The sequence below is a fragment of the Neofelis nebulosa genome, chromosome 5 (assembly GCF_028018385.1).
Source record: "Neofelis nebulosa isolate mNeoNeb1 chromosome 5, mNeoNeb1.pri, whole genome shotgun sequence".
NCBI classification, from domain to species: domain Eukaryota; kingdom Metazoa; phylum Chordata; class Mammalia; order Carnivora; family Felidae; genus Neofelis; species Neofelis nebulosa.
The window spans coordinates 159,016,473-159,038,756 of record NC_080786.1 but is presented as its reverse complement, the minus strand read 5'-3'; the positions used below and the strand labels follow the sequence as shown (position 1 = coordinate 159,038,756).

The following is a 22,284-nucleotide window of genomic DNA, read 5'->3' as shown; positions in this document are numbered from 1 at the left end:
ATGTTGCAGCCCCCCAGAAAGCTATCAGGGTGGTTGGAGGGCTTCTGTGTTAGATGACTTTGGTAGAGGAGAGGCATTGGGTGAAAGATCCTGATGAAAGTGCTGAGGCCAAGCCTTTGCAGCCTTGAGGGGCAGTGAGGAGGCAGTGGGAGGGGGTCTGTTACCCAAGGCCTACACTTGGGAGGAGTCCGGGAGGCATTCTGAGGCTATCCCAATGGTGCTCACTGGCTGCCTGCTGGCTGCACCCTGGACCTGCCTGGTGTGTAAGGAATGGGCAGAGTGCCAGGAGGGTGTGTGGGTGTCAGAGCACTGTTTGTTGTCTGTGCCCCTACATGGTGGATCTGGCAGTCAGTGCTAGGCTGTGAGGGCACTGCCAGTCTTTCCTGGAGTGGTTTTGAAGGGGTGGGTAGAAGATGAAAGGAATGTGTGCAGGAGGGGGACCAGAGATCCTGGACCACCAGCTACAGAGAGATTGTAAAATACCTCCCTTTAAAGTGAGTAGACAAGCCCTTGAGGGTGAGGGAAGTGGCCTGAGGACAGGGTTGGGAGAGCGGGAGCCTGCCCAGCTTGTGACTGGCATGCCCATGCCTCTCACACACGAGAATAGGAGGCTTGAAGGGAAAGCGTGGGGAAAATACTCTGGGTACCCACCTACGCGGGAAGCTGGTGGAACTGTGTATGCTGAGGTCAGGCCAACTGGGCAAAAACGTGTTGGTGGTGATAACTCTTCAAGCCTCAGTCCTTGGGAAGATGTGCCAGTTCTAAAGGGTTTTAGGTAAACTTTTTATTTTGGAACAGTTTTCAATTTCCAAAGAAGTTGCAAAGATAGTCCAGAATGTTCCTGTAGACCCTTCACCCTGTTTCTGTTATTAACAATTTATATTACTGTGGTACCTTTGTCCCAGCTGAACCCACAGACAGTCCTGAAAGTTTAAGAGTCAAGTGTCCTGGTTTTAGGATGTGCCTAGCTGAACTGAGAGGAGTGGTTGTCACTCCTGCAGACTGTGCTCCTTGGCACCCCATAGGAACGTGGCTGTGACATGCCGACTTGGGCTGAGCATAGCCGTCTACCCCGACTCCACCCTTGGAAGGGCCTGGGTTGTACTGGTGGTGATGGCGGGGCCAGATCTCCTGCTGACATGCCGTCTCCCCAGGCTGTTTCCTGACTGGGTGCCTGCACATCCCTCCACACTCTGGTGCCACTGCCGACAGGTCTACCTGCCCATGAGCTACTGCTACGCCATCCGGCTGAGCGCTAAGGAGGACCCACTGGTCCAGAGCCTCCGTCAGGTAAGAATTCCTGGGCAGGGACCCCAGGTGTGGGGTTACCCTTGAGTCCCGACTGTACACACCTGCTTGCCGGAGACCCTGCAGGGCTGAGTTCTGTGAAGTGGGGGTGAATCCTGCACCTCCCCATATCATAAGTGACTTCCCAAAAGGGCTTGCACGGTGGGATGGCCTCAGGGCACCTGTGAGCAGAGTCCTGGCCTGTGCTGTGTCTTGGGGAAGGAGGTACTGAGATGGGGCTAGGGGTGCAGATGTTCCTTGGGCATGCCCTTGGGAAGGGAGTGGTCAGAGGAGGGTGCTGAGGCGCTGCTGCCCCCCAGGAGCTCTACGTGGAGGACTATGCTAGCATCGACTGGCCGGCACAGAGGAACAACGTGTGCCCTGATGATCTGTACACGCCGCACAGCTGGCTGCTCCGTGTGGTGTACGGTGGGTGCTTTCTGAGGGGCTGGTGGGCCTCCTACACCTAAAATGATGCTGACTCTCCTCCTCTTCCTCACCGCCTGTCGTTTGGGTCCTGTGGTGACCAGGGCTACCGTGTGCGCCACGTGTCCAGTAGGCCTGCCCTGTCTTCACCTCTGGAGCAAACCTGTGGCTGGGGCTCCTGGACAAGAGGATTGGAGGCTGCAGGCCTGGAGGGCACGCTTGTTCCTTCCTTAGGGGAGAAGGGGCAGGACCCTGTGGGGCCCAGCTCAGACCCATCTTCCTGCGAGAACCCTGTGGCTTGGGGGCCAGCATGGGGTGCCGCGTGTGGGTCATGTTCCCTTGATCACATGTCGTCTTGCTCACGTCTTCTGTGCTGAGCCCTGGGGTGGGAGCTGGGTCTTTGCCCCAGTCAGTGCTGAGATGCACCCAGGCTGGAGTTCCACTCGGGGGAGTGGACCCTGAACACGGCATCAGGGACAGGGCAGGGCGGCATACCAGGATGTCCAGGAGGGTCATGGGGAAGGCCCCAGGTGCTGCCCTGTGCTGACACCCTTGACTCCCCGCAGTGTTACTCAACCTGTACGAGGGCCACCACAGCACCAGCTTGCGGGAGCGGGCCATCCAGAAGCTATACGAGCACATCGTGGCTGATGACTGCTTCTCCAAGTACATTAGCATTGGCCCGGTCAGTGATCCCACTGCTGGGTGTCTGGGCCTGGGGTGGGCACCCAACTGCAGCCCATGTGGGGGGAGGAGCTGGGGCAGAAGGCCGTCTCGAGGCCAGTCTCTGGAGCTGGGAGTGGGGGTCTTCCTGGAGGTGATGTCTCCCATGAGAGCCTGGCAGAGAGGACCCCCATCTGTCCCCTGTGTCTTGCACTTAGTACTCCCTTCCCTTCCTGTCACCTGGTGAGTGTGTAGTGCTGCTCCTGGGGCTGCCTCTCAAGATCTCTCTGGCTGCTGGGAGGGATGCTTGGCCTCTCTTGAGTGTCTTCCCTAGAACTCATTTTCTGCCTTTGTCCTGTGGGGTTTGGAGTGCCGGGGCTCTCGGGTTCCAGTCCTGGTTCCTGCCGCGCCTGGTGACTCGGAGCTCTCTCCTCCGAGCCTCCAGGCTCCTGACCTGGCTTTGCGTCATGAGGCTATGGAGCTTGACAGAGGCCGGGTGTGGACACGCATGCAAAGGCGGGTGTACCCCAGCCGGTGCAGGGTTGGGGGGCTGCCCTACGGCCGTGGGGTGACAGCTGCGGGGGACGTTGTTGTTTTGGGCCCCTGGTGGGCCGTGCCGCGGCCTCTCTGGGGAAGTCCAGTTGGTGTGGCATCCTGCAGCTCCGCTCTGCAGCCTGCTCCCTGGTGTTCTGTGGGGCCTCAGACAGCCTGGTGGGTTGTCCTGCCTCGACGGAGCAGTGGAGCAGTGAGTCGTGTTCCCTTAGCAGCAGTGTGATTTTCTTGGGCTTTCGGCTCAGCACTGAGTAAAGCATGGCTGACCTACATGAGAACAGCACTTAACTGCTTATGAGAAGCCAGAGTGGGAGGTTTGGGCCTTTAGAACGTTCTGTCCAGGGACTCCTGCCTGCCTCAGTCAGTTGAGCATCTAACTTCGGCTCAGGTCATGATCTCATGGTTCGTGAGTTTGAGCCCCGCGTCGGGCTCTGTGCTGTCAGTGTGGAGCCTGCTTTGGATGCTCTGTCCCCTTCTCTCTCTGCCCTTCCCTGATGCTCATGCATGCGCTTTCTCTCGCTCTCATTCTCAAAAATAAACATTAAAAAAATATATCAAGGGGCACCTGGGTGGCTCAGTCGGTTAAGTGTCCGACTGCGGCTCAGGTCATGATCTCGTGGTTCACAAGTTCGAGCCCCGCGTCGGGCTCTGTGCTGACAGCTCGGAGCCTGGAGCCTGCTTCCGATTCTGTGTCTCCCTCTCTCTCTGACCCTCCCCCCATTCATGCTCTGTCTCTCTCTGTCTCAAAAATAAATAAATGTTAAAAAAAAAATTTTTAAAAAAAGTATCAAATCATTTCTTAAAAAAACCCAAAAAACCCAACATTCTGTCATGAGCAAGCAGTCCATGCCACACAGGTCTTGTCTCTCTGTCATCCCGTTCTGCGTCTCTGAGTTATTCACGGCACACCCTGCATGCCCACGTGGGGGACCCCCAGCCCTCATGGGGTTGTGCTTGCTCACCAGTTGCCTCGGCTCACGTTGTTTCTCACAGGACGCTCTGTCTTCTGTCTGTGCACGTGCCCCAGGCCGTTCCCATCTCCCTTTCTGGCGGCACAACTTGGCTTGGTCTCTGGCTCTCGGGGCCTGGTGAGCAGTGAGTTGCTTCGCTTAGAGTCGAAGGTCTTATCTGGCCCGGAGCGAGGCTGTGCTGGGGGCCCAGTGTTTGGGCTGTGGTCCTCATGCTTGGGAGCCACTACAGGTCTGGAGCAAGGTCCTGACTCAGCTGTGTCTCCTGCAGATCTCGAAAACCATCAACATGCTTGTGCGCTGGTACGTGGACGGGCCGGGCTCCTCTGCCTTCCAGGAGCACATCTCCAGGATTCCTGATTACCTCTGGTGAGTGCAGCTGGGAAGGGCCTGTGGCTGGTCAGCATCACACTTGGTCCCTGACGCACATGGCTGAGAGCCAAGGGCAGACGTGCGTGGGGGCCTCCCCAGCACAGTGGCAGGCGTGGAGATCACGTATGTGTACAGTGACATTTGGAACCAGGAATTTCAGGGGTTGTGTGGAAGATGGTGAGGGTTATCTCTGAGTTGAAAGATTTGTTATGTGGCAAGAACTTCTGGTGGTTTGGGAAGGTAGAGCTAGGAAGCCTGGGGGTGCATGGGGCAGGTTCTGGTGAATGTCAGAAAGGCCTCGCCGACAAGAGTAATGGGTCAGTCACTGATTGCAGTTGGGACCATGGTGGGTGGGTCTGCCAGGTGGGTCTGCTGCCAGCAGTGGGGTGAGCCGGGCTCTGGGTGGCCGCCTGACTTCAGCTCTTTGCCCTCTGCTTCCTGACCTGGGCTTTTCTTGTCCTCACAGGCTGGGTCTCGATGGCATGAAAATGCAGGTAAAGGCTATAAAGCCGTGGCCGTTTGCTTCCTTTTCAACCATTCCTGCTCTTTAGGTTTGTTAAGATTCAATGAGTCCTCACAGTGAGTTCTGGCAGCACGTGCTGAGCGGCCGCTGGTATCCCCAGTCCTGAGTCTGAGGGGACAGCCGGGGTGCTTCCTGGGCGTGTGCCGTGTGACAGCGATGCCGACAGGCCCCAAAGGCTGCGGGAAGGCTGAGAGTCTGCAACTCCCTCATGGGAGGTGGGCATCGGGCAGGAAGGAGGGGAGCCTGTGCTTCATGCCCCCAGCCTTGTGTCCTCGCACCCCCGGCTGAGATGTGCTCCCCTGTGGCCCTTCTCTGTGTCTGCTGCTCTGTTTTTTGTGCCATTTATCATAAATGGTGTTCTGCCACCACCTTCCTCCCTGGCTCATTTCCTGTGTGTGACGCTGGGGGTGGAGGTATCTGGTCACAGTGTGGCTAGGGCTGACCTGAGAGCGGTCAGCCTGGGAACTGTTGCCTCACCCTGTGGGAGTTTTGGTGACAATGTGTACTGTCACCCACCTGGCTAAGTGTGGAAACACAGAGCCTCTGGCAGTGTTCTTGGGTCAGATAGGCCACTGGCCCTTGGGACAGATACACATGGACCCAGCACTGCCCAGTACAGAGCTCGCCTCGGCGTCCTTGCCTTACTCCCAGCTCCCTGACTCTTACATGCCAAGTGGAGGCAGGTCACAAACCCCTGTGTGGGCTCTCCATCCCCTCTGACTCCTTGAGCACCCCAGCTTATTTGTTCTTGTAAAATCACACTGCTTTTGCCTTATGGGGTTGATGACAGTCCCTAGTTTGGTTTTGTGGCAGGTTTGTTGGCATCAGGGTTTGAGCCAGGTGACTGGTCCTCGAAGCCACTTTTGCCCAGTGGTCTTCTGGGTGCTTGCCCTTCCTTCCTGGATGACTGATTGGTTCCTAGGGCATCCCCCTTCTGGATCTGACTGGTTGTTTCCTCTGTGCCCTGTATTTCCTGCAACTGGCATTTAGACCCTCAGGCTTGATCCAGTTCAGGTTTCTTTTGGCCAGGAGGCTTTCCTGGTGGCAGGTGTCCTTCCTATATATTGTCCTGCAAGGCCATGGTTTTTGTTTTGGCAAGGCTCTGGCATTGCCATCCCTGTCCCTATCATCTAAGTGTCTGTCACCGTCTATCTTAGTGTCACTGGGATTTGGCCACTGGCATTCTGGTGGGACCAGAGTGTTGACCAATGAACTAGGCTCCCAGGGTGGGATTTGAAGGGGGCCTTCCCAGCTCTGTTGAGGCTTCAGCCAGGCCCCACCACCTCCAGGTGTACTTAGAAGTGAGGGGGTGTTTTTGGTCATCATTGTGATTGGGGCAAAAGCCTGTTGTTGGGTATTGGGACAGTGGAGGTCACGGGCAGTGGTTGTCCAGATACTGGAAGTGCCCTGAGAGGGTTCTGTCCCAACTGGTGGCCTGGTGAAGGCAGGTGGAGCTGCCTGACTTTCATCTGCCTGCAGAGACGTCCCCTTTCTGGCCCTCAGGGGCATTGAGGGGTGCACAGAACATGGAGCCTAGGTCAGGAGTTGGCTAGGTTCCCACCACTTTGCAGGAGCTGTTGTGAGCCCCCAGACTCCTCCTCGGCCCTTGAGGTGCCCTCGATCCCCGAGGATCCTGGGCAGTGGTGGGTGGATAGAGGGAGCTGCAGCTGCTGTTCTAAAAAAATTTTTTTTAATAAATGTTTATTTTTGAGAGAGAGAGAGAGAGAGAGACAGACAGACAGAACATGAGTGGGGGAGGGGCAGAGAGAGATGGAGACACAGAATCTGAAGCAGGCTCCAGGCTCTGAGCTGTCAACACAGAGCCCGATGCAGGGCTCGAACTCACAAGCCACAAGATCATGACCTGAACCGAAGTCGGATGCTCAACTGACTGAGCCACCCAAGTGCCCGGCTGCAGCTGCTGTTCTAATGGCTTGTGCTTGCGTGCAGGGCACCAACGGCTCACAGGTGTGGGACACCTCATTTGCCATCCAGGCTCTGCTAGAGGTACGTGGCTCTGCCTCCTTGTTTTTTAGCCTCCCGTGGCTCCAATTGACTTTCCTGGGTGTCCACCCCTGCACCCAATGTGGACGTGGCACTTGCTGGCCCTGACTCTTTGTCCACCTGGACTCCGAGGCCTCTGGCGATGGACTTGCTGAGGCAGTGATCTTGCCCAGAAGTTTTGGCAGTGATCTTGCCAGTTGGGAGGCTTTAGGAGTAGGGAGCGTATAAGGTCTGTTCCTGGGGAGACAGGGCAGGAAGCTTCTAGCAGGGAGAGTGGGCTCTAGGCTTTTCTCAACATTCAAATTGCTCATTATGGGTACCTCTGAGCACATGCTGGAGGGAAACCAGAATGTGTTTTTGTGCTGGTAGGATTGAGAGTGGTGACATTCTGGAGAACCTTGAAGAGTGGTCAGGGCCACGTGTGGTCTGCCTTAGATGGGGCAGGGATCCTCTGGACATGGGCTGGGCTGGGCTCCACTGGATGTGGTGTGGACTGTCTCTTTTGCCTACTTTATTTCTCTGTCACATCTTTCTGACTTGTCAGCAGAATCCAGAGCCTGAGACTCTGGTGAGTTTGCTCCTGTTTCCCAGTGGTGACAAAACGTCACCAGGATTGTCTGGGAACCACTTCATCTGTGCAGGCTTGTGTCAGCGAGCAGCTTAGCCTCTGTTGTCTCTTCCAGGCGGGGGCACAGCACAGGCCCGAGTTTTCGTCTTCCCTGCAGGAGGCACATGAGTTTATCCGGATCTCACAGGTGAGGTCGGATCTGACCTGGGGGTGGTGGGGCTTCTGCACGCAGAGGTACCGCCTCCTCACCTCTGCCTTGACACCCTGGTCTGCCCTCTCTGGTGCCGCGTGGTGCCTTGGTCATGTTTCCCCAGCAGTGGATGGGGGTGGCAGGCCTTGGGCCACGGGGTGATGCTTTAAAGGGTGCCTTTGGCCCCGATGGTTGAGAGGGCAGTAGGCCAGTGGCTCTTGGTCCCTGTGTATTTTGCACCAGCCCCTACTGGCTCTGGTGTCTGCATCTGATGGTGACCTGGGCCTTCTCTGTTTTCTGCATGTGCCATGCGGATGCCGCCTAGGTGCTAGACAGCCCCCCTGACTACCAGAAGTACTACCGCCAGATGAGCAAGGTACCACGGCCATCCCTGTTTGCCCCAAGTCCTACGCCCTGCGCTCCAAAAGAGACCACCACAGTTAGCTATGCCTTGCTAGTTGAGAGGGCTCTTTCCTCGGTCTCCTGTGGCTTCCTGCTCTGATAGACACACGGTGTGGGGCTTCACCAACACACTCAAGGTTTCCCTGACTGGGGAGTTGTGTGGGTGAGTTAGTGAGCCGTGTTGGGCTTCCTCATGCTGCCACGACAAGTGTTTTGTACACACACACACACACACACACACACACACCTGTGCCTCAGAGATGCTATTAGACAGCAGTACATGCAGATACCAGATACGCTGTCGGAATGTGGTTTAGGGTGATGAGGGAGCTGCAGAGGGTGGAGGGCAGCTCCTCTGGGTGTGTGGGAGTGTGGATGCAGTGCACACCTTCTCACAGCAGGTTGGGAGGCTGTTTACATGTGTGTGGTGTGGGGCTGCGGCTGCACCTTTATGGTGGCCAGGGCTCTGCCTGGGTGAGGGAGGTACCATCACCTCGGGTGGTCCTAAGATCAAGGTACGGGCTCAGCCCTCTGCCCTGGCCATGACTGGCCCCACACTTTCCAGGGTGGCTTCCCCTTCAGCACGCTGGATTGTGGCTGGATTGTTACTGACTGCACAGCTGAGGCCTTGAAGTCCATCCTTCTCCTGCAAGAACAGTGTCCCTTTGTCACCAAGCATGTCGCACGAGAGCAGATCTATGATGCTGTTGCTGTGGTAAGGTTGCTGGGCACGAGGGAGACCCGGCTGCCCCGCCGCCACCCCTTGGGTCCACTTCGTGCTGCGTAGGAGCTGCACTTCCCGTGGCTTTTGTGTCCACAAATCCCCAGGGCCAGATTGAAAGCCCAGAGGGGCATGTCCTCTGACAGCATCTGTGTTTAGGAAGCCGTGAGCCCTGTGTTGGAGGCTTGCATATCTGGCTGCTCCCAGGGGCTGCCTTCGGGAAGGCTGGTATTCTCCACGGGGTATCTGCAGAAAGATGAGAACTTCTGTTTGTTTTTGTGTAAAACCCTTTCAGTACACCCACTCTGTGCATGTTTTACAATGGAGAGCATGTGGCTTGACAGCACACATGTAACTTATAAATGGATAAGCAGGTGCATGTCAGGGTCCCAGACGGTCACTCGTAGAGCACCTGATTGATAAAGTTGTGGCCCACTCCTCTAGGCACTGAAGGTCTCAGTTTAATATGAGAACTGGTCCCCCATTCCCCATCCCTGCCCCTTTCGTCTTAGCCTTGGGTGTTTCTAGAATGGTCTGCCACAACCTGTGGGCTCTCCCGCCTGCTTAACCACATGAGTGAACTCTCAGTATGCCCTCTCTCTGGTTTTAGTTGCTGGACATGAGAAATCCTGATGGAGGGTTTGCCACCTATGAGACTAAGCGTGGGGGCTACTTGCTGGAGCTGTTGAACCCCTCGGAGGTCTTTGGTGAGTGGTTGGCCAGCCAGGTGGTACGCAGACCCAGGGGCCCTGCATGCCCTGAGATGGATTCGCCAACCAGAGCCCGGAGTTCCTCCCCCAGGGTGGGAGCAGTGCCAACAAAGGTGTTGGCAAATGACGGTGGATCCTTTAAGGAGCACTCCCTAAACACTGGAATGTTCTGTGCTCCTTGGCCTCTGAAGGTGGCCATAGTGCCTGTGGTTGTGAATGGAAAAGCTGTGGTTTTGTTTCTCGGAGGTTGGCAGAGGAGTCACCTGGCTTTCTGGCTCGAGCCTGGGCTGGCTCCTGCTCTGTTTTCCATCCTCCGTGGAGACCACCCTGTGTCCTGCGTGCTGTGCTCTTCATGGAGCTCAGGCACCTGGCAAGAGGGTGTCGGTAGGGACCCCCTAGCCCTGTGTCCTCCCTGCTGTGCGCATGGTTCCGGTCTGTAAGGGCAGCTGCTTTACCTGAGTGCCTTCACCTGAGTTTCTCCTTGCAAACCTTGCAAATGCCCCTGTACCCTGCTTGCAGGTCTCTGTCTCGCTTCTGTAACTGTTAAATGTGGTCTAGTTGGGGTGGCTCTGCCCTGTACCCCTCTCCTTTCCCCTCCCACTGGCTTAGCTCTCCTGTAGCCAGATGGGCCTCCAGGTCACTGTGTATGTGCTGGCCACTCTCCCTCACCAGTGGCTGTGTCTCCTGGGCCGGTCACTGGGGTCTCTTGCCTTGTTCCTCTGGAGGACCTTCAGGCTCTGGATGTTCCATGTAGGTCTGCATGTTATGATCTTTGCATTCTTCATGGTGTGGTCTGAGCTGCCAAATTGGGCAACAAGGTGAAGCTGAGAGGCATCGATTCTTCCTTTCCTCTTCCAGGGGACATCATGATTGACTACACATATGTGGAATGCACCTCAGCTGTGATGCAGGCACTGAAACTTTTCCATGAGCGTTTCCCGGACCACAGGGCCAGGGAGATCCGGTAAGGGTGGTCTTGGCACAGGGATGTTTGGTCACTGAGCCACGGGTGTCATCAGCTCAGGAGCCAAGAGCTGAGATGCTGCCACACAGGACACAGAGCGTGTTGTTGCTGGGGTGGGTGGCTCACTGCAGGAAGGGGACTCTGTGGATTAAAACTCATTTAATAACAGAAGGGATTTCCAGTGTTCCTGAGTCTAGTTGTATGCCCTAAAGTACAGTTGACCCTTGAACTGAACAACTTTGGAGTTAGGGGTGCCAAACCCCTGTGCAGTTGTAAATCTGTGTGTAACTTAAAAAAAAAAAATTTTTGGGGGGGTGGGTGGAGGGCGCCTGGGTGGCTCAGTTGGTTAAGTGTCCGACTTTGGCTCAGGTCATGATCTCAGTGTTCGTGGATTCGAATCCCGTGTCAGCTCTGTGCTGACAGCTCAGAGCCTGGAGCCTACTTTGGATTCTGTGTCTCCCTCTGTCTCTGCCCCTTCCTGCTCACGCTCTGTCTCTGTCTCTTTAAAATTAGTAAATATTATGGGGCGCCTGGGTGGCGCAGTCGGTTAAGCGTCCGACTTCGGCCAGGTCACGATCTCACGGTCCGTGAGTTCGAGCCCCGCGTCGGGCTCTGGGCTGATGGCTCGGAGCCTGGAGCCTGTTTCCGATTCTGTGTCTCCCTCTCTCTCTGCCCCTCCCCCATTCATGCTCTGTCTCTCTCTGTCCCAAAAATAAATAAAAAACGTTGAAAAAAAAAATTAAAAAAAAAAAAAATTAGTAAATATTAAAAAAATTTGAAAAAGAAATTTTTTTTAATGTTTATTTTTGAGAGAGGCAGAGAGCAAGCAAGCAGGGGAGGGGCAGAGAGGGAGACACAGAATGAATCCAAGGCAGTCTCGAGGCTCCATGCTGTCAGCAACAGAGCCTGACGTGGGGCTCGAACTCATGACCCTGAAGATCATGACCTGAGCTGAATTTGGATGCTCAGTCGACTGATAGAACCACCCAGGCGCCCCATAAATTTGCATACAACTTTTGGTTACCCAAAAACTTTACTCATAGTCTTGTGTTGACTAGAAACCTTACTGATAACATAAGTAGTTGATTAACATGTATTTTGTAGGTTATGTGTTATATATACTGTAATAAAGTAAGCTAAAAAAAGAAAACATTAAAATAATAAGAGGAAATATATTTACAGTACAGTATGATATTTATCGAGAAAAATCTGCGTAAAAGTGGAATCCATGTTCTGAAGTCAGTTCTATATCAAATATGTGTATTGAGGGCTCAGAGTGGCAGAGCTGTAATGCAAAAATGAGTTACTTTTCACATCTCTTAATGAAGGTCAGAAAGATCTGTACCCCCAACTCCACCTGTGTCCCCATAAACGGTAGTTTTTAAATAAGCCTGTCCTGTTGACGTCTGACACATATGCAGAGAGGTGTACAGATCTCCTATGTGTGGTGCCTAATGAATTATCACCAAGTGGGCACATAGATGTAACCAGAAGCTGCCCTCCTGGTTCTCGGGCTGCTCTGATCCTGCAATTGGGGAATCAGTCCCACAGCCAGACTCGTGGGTCTGGCTTCTTTCACTCGGCTTGGTGCTCGGTGAGGCCCAGGCTGGTGGTTGCGGAGCAGCAGCCCACCCTCTTTGCTGGCGGCATTTCTGTTTGGCGCAGATGCCACACTTTGTTTATCCATTGGTTTGTCTTGGATCCTTGGGAGCCTTTCAGTGGGTTCCTGTGAATTATCCCGCTGGGAACACTCTGTACTTGCCCAGGGTACCCCTTTCTTGAGGACACTTAGGAGTGGACTCTCTGTGTTGTGGGGTACGTTCATTCACTTTTGTAGATAACCCTTCATCCAGTGTGATCTCCTTGTTTCATGCTTCACAGCAAACCTGGTATAGACTCAAGTTTGGTCGTGGTGTGCTTTCTTTTTTGGATATCGCTGGATCTAGTTAGAAAAGTACTTTTGAAAGGATTTTTACCACTGTGGTTATAGAGAAACCAGTCTGCTCTTTCCCTTCAATGTCTTTGTCAGGCTCTCCCAAGAAGGTAACGCAGGACTTGTAAGAGGAGTTGGAAAGTATATTTTCTTTTTAGATTTTCTGGAAGAGTTTGTGAGGTTTGTGCTATATCTGAGTTCCCTCTGACGGAAAGGGTTAAATTTTTATTTACAGGTTCAGTTTCTTTACTTTTATAGAACTGTACAGATTTCCTTTTGTTTGTGTTTCTATCAATTTTGGGGATTTTCCTGTTTAGCTCCATTTTCTGTGGATCAGCACAGAGCTTGCCCACGGTGCTCAACAGCTCCCTTGCCACTGATAGCCTCATTTCCTTCCTGATGTTGGCACCTTGGACCTCTTCTCCACGAGCAGCTTATCAATCTTACCAGTCTTTTCACAGAAACCATCTTTAGTCTTTGATTCTGTCTAGCTATGTTTATGTTTTTGATGTTTGTTTTTGGTTTCACCAATTTTTGCTCTTTATTATTTTCTTTCTACTTTCTTTTTCTAACTTGGATACTAAAATGATTTTCAGGCTTTTTAAATGTGCACTTAAGATACAGTAAGTCTTGGGGCGCCTGGGTGGCGCAGTCGGTTAAGCGTCCGACTTCAGCCAGGTCACGATCTCGCGGTCCGTGAGTTCGAGCCCCGCGTCAGGCTCTGGGCCGATGGCTCGGAGCCTGGAGCCTGTTTCCGATTCTGTGTCTCCCTCTCTCTCTGCCCCTCCCCCGTTCATGCTCTGTCTCTCTCTGTCCCAAAAATAAATAAAAAATGTTGAAAAAAAAAAAAAAAAAAAAGATACAGTAAGTCTTGGTGTATCATTCGGTTAAAATTATTTCTGTTGTGAGTTCTTCTCTGGCCAGGAGTTGTTCAGGAGTATGAGGCTTCATTTCCAAAAAAAATGGAGGATTTTCTAGTTGTGATTTGCTGGTTTTCTTCTGTCCTGACAGGTGGTACAGCCGCTGGGGGGTTGCTGTGTCTGTCTAGTCATGATATTGTCACCTCTGTCTCGTCGTGATTTTGTCACCTGGGCCTGGGGGTCCACGAGCCATGCACTGCGCTGAAGGGTGATCTCTGGTCCCTTCCTCCGGGTACAGCTTGTCCTCAGTGACACTCTCATGTAATTGACCTTTTTTAATGGATCATCTTTTTAGGAAGTATTCAAAAAAAAAAAATAAAGTGTGCCCTTTGGAGGAATCTTGGAGAATGCAGAAGCAAGCAGCTCATCATTGCTGGGAGGAATCTGTGAGGACTGTTTGATCTCCACGTTTCCATGGGTCCTATAGAGCAGGCTCAGTTGGTGCTGGCGAGGAGTCTGAGAGCAGGGGATGACTTTCCATGTCAGGAAGTCCCGTTCTCCTCCTGCAGGAGTTGTGATGGTTGTTGGCATTTCATTGTTTTAGTGGCCCAGTAGTGTCTTGGGTATTTCTAAATTTTCATTGTCATTTTTCAGCTTTTCCCCACTTTAACCTTAATTAGTGTCCTCTTGCTAAATCTTCATCCAGAACCATTATTTTCCCCTAGATCCACATGATTTTAGGGTCAGCCTGTGTGGGGAGATCCCCCCCTCCTCCACCCTTGCCCTTTCCTGGTAGTGTTGTCCTGGTCCCAGTCACTTCCCCTGTCGGCCTGGACTCCCCGACCCAAGGGGAATAGTGGGATGGGTGGGGGCAACAGTTCGGGAAGCACAGAGTGACTGTTGTTAACTGTGTTAAAGCTCTAGACCATTTTTATCTCTTGCCAGTTTGAACAGAAGCATTTAAATAAATGTATTAATTTATTATATTAAAATTTTAAATTTATCTGGGGGAGTTTTATAGAGATATAGTTTGAGGTAGCCAGGTACTGTGATGCTACACATATGGAACATTCCATTTTTACTACCTTGACTTGAAATTCTCTTAATTTCAAGCTTACAGGAAAATTATACTAGTAGTACAAAGCTTTCCTCTTTATCTTTTACCAAGATTCTTCAGCTGTTAACATTTCACATTTGCTTCATTGTGTTCCTTCAACGTATATTTTTTCCAAAATCATTTTAGGGTAAATTGCAAATGCGATGTGCCTTAATCCCTAAAATCTTTAGCATTTCTTTAAAAAAATTTTTTTTAAGTTTATTTATTTTTGAGAGAAGGAGAGAGAGAGTGGGGGAGGGGCGCAGAGAGAGAGAGAGAGAGAGAGAGAGAGAATCCCAAGCAGGGTGAAGAGCAAGACGTGGGGCTTGATCTCAGAACTGTGAGATCATGACTTGAATCACAATCAAGAGTCAGATGCTTAACCGACTGAGGCACCCAGATGCCCCAATGCTTTAGCCTTTCTTAACAAGGATATTCTCTTATGGAAATACAAGTCACAGTATTAACACTATATAATATTAATGTCGATATAATCCTATTGTTTAATCTACAGAATTCATTTAAATTGCCCAAGTTGCTTTTATAGCAAAATCTTCCCTCATGATTTAACCCAGGGTCACTGAACTGAGCTGCCAGCTGTTAGTCTCCCCCTGGAACAATCCTTTAGTGTCTCCTTGGGGTTGACGACTGACATTTTTAAGGCTCGTGACAAGTTTTTGTAGAATATCCTCAACATGTGTTTTTCTGGTGTTTCCCCATGATTAGATTCAGGTTATGAAATTACGCATTTATGTCAGGAAGATTACAAAAGTGATGGGGACTTCTTAGTGCATGACACCAGGATGCGCACGTCAACATGGACCCTGTGATTAAGGTGATGACCACTTGTTTTCTCCACTGTGAAGTTACTGTTTTTTTCTTGTGGGAGAAAGTGTTAGATTATGTAAGTGACCTGTTTCTCATCAAACTTCTACCTGTTAGTTTTATCATCTGATGATGATTTTTGCCTGAATCATTATTTATATGATGGCTACAAAACTGTCATTCTTTCCATATGTGTTAGTTGGTGTTCTACTGTTTGCTTTTCCCCTGTTTGTTTATTAATGTGGAGTCATGGGTTCTTATGCTGTTGACTTTTTCTTTTTTTTATTGTGTTAAAATATACCTAATGTGAAATTTATCACCTTAATCATTTTTATTTTTGTCTTTTTTAAATTATTTTTTTAATGTTTATTTATTTTTGAAGGAGAGAAGACAGAGCCCAAGAAGGGAAGGGACAGAAAGAGAGGGAGACACAGAATCTGAAGCAAGCTTCAGGCTCCGAGCTGTCAGCACAGAGGCTGATGTGGGGCTCAAACTCACAAACCGTGAGATCATGACCCGAGCCAAAGTCGGACACTCAACTGACTGAGCCACCCAGGCGCCCCTTAAATTATTTTTTTAATGTTTATTTTTGAGAGAGAGAGAGAGAGAGAGACAGAGTGCGAGTGGGGGAGGGGCAGAGAGGGAAACACAGAATCCAAGGCAGGCTTCAGGCTCCGAGCTGTCAGCACAGAGACTGATGTGGGGCTTGAACTCATGAACCGCGAGTTCATGACCCGAGCCAAAGTCAACGCTTGACCATCTGAGCCACCCAGGTGCCCCTGTACCTGTTAGCTTTATTTCCTCATCTCTGCTGCCCCCATTCCCTGGCAGTCCACATTCTGTTTTCTGTCTTTTCTTACCTCATGTAAGTGGAATCCTGTAATATATTTTTGTGACTGGGTCTGGTAGCCTAGTTGATTTAATAGAGTATATTAGCTGATTTTTCAATGTGGAATCAGCTTTATGTACCTGGGATATCGTTTGTGGTATATAATTCTTTCACGTTCTTGTATTTGATTTGCTAATACTCTTGAGGATTTTTGTGTCTGTGCTGCTGGGAGATAATGTTCTATAGTTTCCCTTTCTTGTGATGTCTTCGCTTTTGGTATTCAGGTGATGCTGTCCTCATAGAATGAATCAGGCAGTGTTCCCTCTGTGTCTATTCTCTGGAGACACTGTAGACACTTTGTATAATTCTTTCCTTAAATGTTTAGTAGAAATCACCAGTGAATCCATGTGGGCAACTCTTTATATTCTAATTAATTTTGGCCTCTTTTGAGTCTTCTCCCTAGACCGTCCTATCACTTGCAAATGATATATTTTTCTTTGTCTTACTGCCTTGGCTAAGCCTGCATAGCAGAAGTGGCAGTAGTGGCATCTTTGTAGTATTTCCTGATGTTAAAGGGGACTGCTTCCAATATTTCTCCATTTAGAATGATTTTTGCTGTAGGTTTTTGTTAATTACCCCTTTTCAGGTTAACAAAGTTCTTTTTTTGTAATTAAAAAAAATTTTTTTTATGTTTATTTTTGAGAGAGAGACTGACTTCAAGCAGAGGAGAGGCAGAGAGAGGGGGAGACATAGAATCCAAAGCAGGCTTCAGGCTCTGAGCTGTCAACACAGGCCGACGTGGGGCTTGAACTCACAAGCCGTGAGGTCATGACCTGAGCCGAAGTCGCATGCTTAACTGACTGAGCTACCCAGGTGTCCCTTTTGATTTGTTTTTAAAATGTTTGTTTTTGGGGCAGAGAGAGAGAGAGCATGAGCGCGAGCGGGGGAGGGGCAGAGAGAGAGGAGACACAGAATCCAAAGCAGGTTCTAGGCTCTGAGCTGTGATCACAGAGCCCGATGTGGGGCTCCAACTCATGAACCATGAGATAATGACCTGAGCTGAAGTGCAATGCTTAACCAAGTGAGCTACCCAGGTGCTCCTGACAAAGTTCTTTTTTTTTTTAATTTTTTTTAACGTTTATTCATTTTTGAGACAGAGAGAGACAGAGCATGAGTGGGAGAAGGTCAGAGAGAGAGGGAGACACAGAATCTGAAACAGGCTCCAGGCTCTGAGCTGTTAGCACAGAGCCCGACGCGGGGCTCGAACTCATGGACCGCGAGATCATGACCTGACCCGAAGTCGGACGCCCAACTGACTGAGCCACCCAGGCGCCCCGACAAAGTTCTTTTTAATGCTACTTTGTTAAGTTGTTTTTTCCCTCTGTTGTGAATGGGTGTTGTATTTTAGGAAATAATTTTTCTATCTCTGTAAGGATGATAAACATAATCTCTTTTATATGTTAATGTCATAGATGATTACTATAGATCTTCCTAGTGTTAAAACCCCTCTGTTTCTGGAGGGGTTTTATGCCAACTTAGTATTGCATATATCCAACTTAGTATTGGCATATATCTATGCTGTATTCAGTTTCTTAATATTTAGATTTGAATTTTGCATCTGTTCATTAATCAATAGCCTGAAAATTGTGCTTTGCTACATCACTTTTATATGGTCTGTTGGATTTGCAGAATAACAAGGGGTGTTCCTTCCTCCTGTGTTTCCTGAAAGAGTTTGTGTAACATTAGAATGATCATTGTTGGTGAGTTAGTAGAACTTACCTTTTAAACTTTTAGGCCTGGACTTCTTTTTCTGGGCAAAGTGACTCCTGTCTTTAGTAGTTGTAGAACCATCCAGGCTCCCTCTCTGCTTGAGGTGGTTTTGAGAAGCTACTTTTCCAGTAGTTTGTGCGTTCTGAGTTTTCCCATATGCTGCCGAAAGTTTTCTTATTTTCTCTTAACCTTTTAGTTTCCACTATACTTGTGGTCACATCACTCTTTGGTTGCTAGTATTATTTATTTGTGCCTTCATCCTTTGTTATCTCTTGCTGAGTCCACAACATTACTAAGACTTGGTGGCTTCAAACAGCACATGTCTGTTGCCTCACAGTTTCTGTGGGTTGGGAACCTAGGCACAGCCTAACCAGGTGCTCTGCTGCAGGTTCCATGCGGTTGCAGCTAGTATGCCGGCCAGGACTGGGATCTCATCTGAGCAGCGGCTAAGGGAGGGTCTTATGGCATTCATGTAGTTGCTGGCAGGTTTCCATTCCTTGCAAAATGTCAGCCTCAGGGTCTCATTTCTTCTCTGACTGTTGTCTGGAGCCACCCTCAGTTTCTTGCCATCTGGGCACCTCTGTGGTGTCTCATGAAGCTGGGAAGGGCCAGGGAGTCTGCTTGCGAGACAGAAGCTAGACTTCCCTGTGCCCGATTCACGGAAGTGATGTCCCATCAGCTTTGCTGCAATTTGTTGTTTGGAAACAAGTCTTAGGTGCTGCCCACGCCCAAGGGATGGGATGACATGGGTGTGGGTACCTGTTGGTGAAGGTCACAGGGGTCACCTTGGAGGGTGTATTTGTATCTTCACTCTGGCCTTTTCAGGGAACCAGTTATTCTCCTAAAGTACCAGTTAGACTTAGGATGGATCTCTGCCCTCAAAATCTATTATTTTCTAATTTTTCATTTCTTTTTAAAATTTCATTCTGTACTGAAACTCGTGTCAGTGACATTATTGCGGTGAAACAGAGTTTGTCTGTATCTGTAGCTGCTTGTAATACGGGTTCATTGCTGACATTTTACTTCCCTCCTGCATTTCTTTTCACTGTCCGTTTGCTTCTCCCTCCTCTGCCCTCTCATCCCTTCTTCTCTGACCTTTGCATTTCTTCTCTCAACTGTTGGCTTATTTTTACCTATTTTTGTAAGGGAGACCTTGCTCATTCTTCTGAGGCCGTGGGACGGGTGAACTCAGGGTGGGTGGATTGCTCTGTTGGTTAGCCATCCTTCTGTGTTCCAGGGAGACGCTTGAGCAGGGCCTGGAGTTCTGTCGGCAGAAGCAGCGGGCTGATGGCTCCTGGGAAGGGTAAGTGAGCTCCCGGTTGTGCGCGTGGGATGGGAGGGCTCTGCTCTTCTGCGCTCCTGTGATGCTCAGTCGTGTGCTCCGGGAGTGAGCTGCCAGCAACAGATTTCTGGTGGGCCTTGTTCAGTTTTGAACACTTGGCCTCACCCTGGCGGTGCTTGCTCAGCTCACTGTTAAAGCGGTTTGGCCAAGTGTGTTGGAAGGGCTCGGTGGCCTGGTGCCTGGTTTGTTGTGTCTGTGATTACTCCTTCCTCTGGGTGTGCATCAGTTCTTACACTGCTTTGTGGCGGCAGCAGCTGGAGCCATCTTGTGAGGGCTGGGGGTGGCAGGTGTGTTTTTCTTGGCCTGACAGCCTGGGGGCACTAGTCAGTTGCTTGCTGAAGGCTATGTGGATGGGTTTCTTGCAAATCACCCCAGCTTCCTTGATTCCGTGATGGAGGGTGTTCCCAAACAAAGTCCGGCAGAATTCCTGTTGTTTTACACACCCTTCTGAATGAGACTGCAAGGCTGAGGTCCTCCTCTGTCTCCCCTCCAGCTCCTGGGGAGTTTGCTTCACCTACGGCACCTGGTTTGGGCTGGAAGCTTTCGCCTGCATGGGGCAGACTTACAGCAGCGGGTGAGTATGGGCATTTGTCCCTGCTGGAGTGAGGCTCTTTTCAGCAGGACATTCTGTTGGGGGTGTCTTTTCCTTTGAAATATTTTGTATTTTTCTAAGCTCATGAGCCAACAGCACCCTTTCTAGTAAAGACACTGCTCTGGGAAGTTTCTGGCTTGTGTGTGGAGGGGCACCTTGGGCTTGCGTGGCCCCCGCGCCCAGTGGGATACCCTCTGGGCTGGGCTGGGCTGAGAGAAGGGAGGCGGCTCAGATCTGAGCTGTCTCCAGCCACCTCACCCAGCTCTGTTTTGTGGTGTTTCGGGGTGGTCATACCTGTGCGGCATCTGCAGCCAGAGAGCTTTTCAGTTTATCTTCCCAGCCTACCTAGGAGGCAGGTGTCTCTGTGCCCTTCACTTCACATAGTGGGTGGGACTGGGGTGCAGACTGCCTCCCTCCCCCCCCACCATTCTCCTCCCCTTACCCCTGGGGAGGCCTGGCCAGTGGGCCATCGGGCCTGGGACCTCCCTGGAGTGACAGCATCTCCTGTCTTGCTGGTCTCTACAGGGCTGTGTGTGCGGCGGTCTCCCAGGCCTGTGACTTCCTGCTATCCCAGCAGATGGTGGATGGGGGCTGGGGGGAAGACTTTGAGTCCTGTGAGCAGCGGCGTTACATACAGAGTGCCACGTCCCAGATCCACAACACATCCTGGGCCTTGATGGGGCTCATGGCCGTCAGGTGGGGGTTGCGAGACCCATCCCCAAGTAGTGGGGTTGGGAGGAGTGGGGTGTGGGTGGCTGACCTGTGAGCAGGCGTGGGAGGAGGTGAGGCCTGCAGGGCGAGGGCATATGTTTGGCCAAACACGGGGCTTCCTTCAGAGAGGCTTGCCTTTTAGAAGATCACCCAAAGTGACAAGGGAGACAAGAGGCCTGTGTCAACAGCGTAGGGTGAGGCAAGTCCCTGCAGTTGCTGTCTTTGGGCCCTCCTGCCTCCATGTGTGTGTGTAAGCACAGACACATGCACGTGTGTGCACGTGTGCATATGTGCACACAGACATGCGTAGTGTCCCAGCCTGTGTGGTCTTGTTGGTTTTGAGGCCGTTTGGGGAATCTTCCTAAAACTCCCTCAAAATTAGGCCAGGTCAGTGTGAGCAGGAGCAGCAGTCTGTGGGGGGGGGACCTCTAGGGAAGGGGGCTCAGGGACCAACCCCCAATCTGCCTACCACAGCCAAGCTCAGTCCTGCACCCTCAGTCCTGGGGTGTCATCCCTTTCCATGATGAGTGAAGATTAGCACATGTGGCGTGTGCGGCCCTCAGAGGGTCCTGAGGACCAGTGGGCCGGACAGCCATGAGGTTTCACCTCATTCTGTCCAAAAGAGCAGCGTCTTGTGGCAGGGCCCTGGGGCAGGTCTGGGGCAGGCGGGGCCATCAGCCAGCCACATGTGTGGGGCTGCCCACCTGGCCTGCTCACCTCCACATTGGCTGCCTTTTGCATTTTTCTGGGATTCTGGGTAGAAAACGTGCAGTGGTAGCCTGCAGCGTGCTAACTCTCGTGGTGGGTTCTGGTTCCTTGTGTGTGTCAGCGCCAGTTCAGTCACCACGCAGGATTTCCCATCTGCCTTGTGCCAGTAGCGCAAGGGTGCGGGTGCAGGTTGGGCTGTAGCCAGAGGCGCTTCCCCCAGAGAGTGGTGGCAGGTGCACTCAGTGCCTCCTCTTCCCCCCAGGCATCCCTGCATAGAGGCCCTGGAGAAGGGAGTCCGGTGTCTGCTTAGAAAACAGCTCCCCAATGGCGACTGGCCCCAGGTATGCTGAGGAGGTCTGAAGAGCTCGAGGCCCAGCACCGACCTCGATTTGCACGAATGTTTTCACAGCCCTACGCTGTCCCTGTGTCCCTGGTGACCTCCTCGCGGGCGGGGTCTCAGCTTTGGGGATTTGAGATTAGTGAACACGGCCGATGAGAGCCTGTGGTGGAAGCAGGTCTACAATGAAGCCCTGGCTCGGAGGCAGGGCTGGTGTTACTGGGGCAGAGGACGCTGGATAGCCTCAGGCTCTGCCTCAGCATGGAGTGCAGGAGCACCTTCACCTGTCTCCTCTGATGTGGGGTCACGAGGTCACACGAGGCTGACCCCCTCCCTTGGATGAGTCCAGGGTTGACAGCTGTGAGGGGCTGGTAACTCAGGCCAGAGGGTTTGCTGCAGGGCGAGGGGTCCAGAGCTAGGGTGGTAGCAGGGGGATGGCCTGCAGAGGTTCCCTCGGAAACCCCCCCCACCTCTGGGAGCCTGACAGCTCTCTGGCTAGGGTCTCTGTTCAGGGAGCCCCTTAGCCACCTGCTAGAGCCTTTGTGTTTATTTCTCTGTGTTCTTTCAGGAGAACATCCCTGGCGTCTTCAACAAGTCGTGTGTCATCAACTACACCAGCTACAGGAACATCTTCCCCATCTGGGCCCTTGGCCGCTTCTCCCACCTGTACCCTGAGAGTGCCCTTGCTGGCCGCCCTTGAGGGTGCCTGGCAGGCAGGTGGGTGGTGGGCACCGTCATCTGGGAGGGCGGGGCAGGAAGGGGGCATCATCCCGGTGAGCTGCAGGATCCCCTGCCCAGGGGTCCAGTGCCCCTCACAAACCCCTTCCCCGGGGTGGGACCAGGCCTGGGGCAGGGGTGGGGCCGGTGGCTTTAGGCACTTGATTTTCAGGGTAGCTCGTGGAGCTCAGGTGAGGAAAGGAACAAGATGAGC

General features: G+C 51.8%; 1 protein-coding gene across 4 annotated transcripts in view; it reads left to right on the top strand.

The window, feature by feature from the left end:
- The window catches only part of LSS (lanosterol synthase), a 43,696-nt gene that overhangs the window by 7,960 nt on the left and 13,452 nt on the right, over window positions 1-22,284 (top strand). For 2 of the 4 annotated variants that reach the window (XM_058732302.1, XM_058732301.1), the window contains exons 7-22: window positions 1,155-1,290; window positions 1,608-1,716; window positions 2,280-2,398; window positions 4,168-4,265; window positions 4,735-4,762; window positions 6,742-6,798; window positions 7,479-7,550; window positions 7,879-7,929; window positions 8,521-8,670; window positions 9,287-9,383; window positions 10,245-10,350; window positions 18,901-18,966; window positions 19,499-19,579; window positions 20,123-20,293; window positions 21,279-21,357; window positions 21,922-22,070. In XM_058732302.1, the coding sequence (XP_058588285.1) occupies window positions 1,155-1,290; window positions 1,608-1,716; window positions 2,280-2,398; window positions 4,168-4,265; window positions 4,735-4,762; window positions 6,742-6,798; window positions 7,479-7,550; window positions 7,879-7,929; window positions 8,521-8,670; window positions 9,287-9,383; window positions 10,245-10,350; window positions 18,901-18,966; window positions 19,499-19,579; window positions 20,123-20,293; window positions 21,279-21,357; window positions 21,922-22,053 (1,552 nt within the window). In that variant the 3' untranslated portion in view covers window positions 22,054-22,070. Of the gene's footprint in view, window positions 1-1,154; window positions 1,291-1,607; window positions 1,717-2,279; window positions 2,399-4,167; window positions 4,266-4,734; window positions 4,763-6,741; window positions 6,799-7,478; window positions 7,551-7,878; window positions 7,930-8,520; window positions 8,671-9,286; window positions 9,384-10,244; window positions 10,351-18,900; window positions 18,967-19,498; window positions 19,580-20,122; window positions 20,294-21,278; window positions 21,358-21,921; window positions 22,243-22,284 lie in introns of those variants that run through there. The other 2 variants (XM_058732304.1, XM_058732303.1) reach the window with 1 other exon arrangement.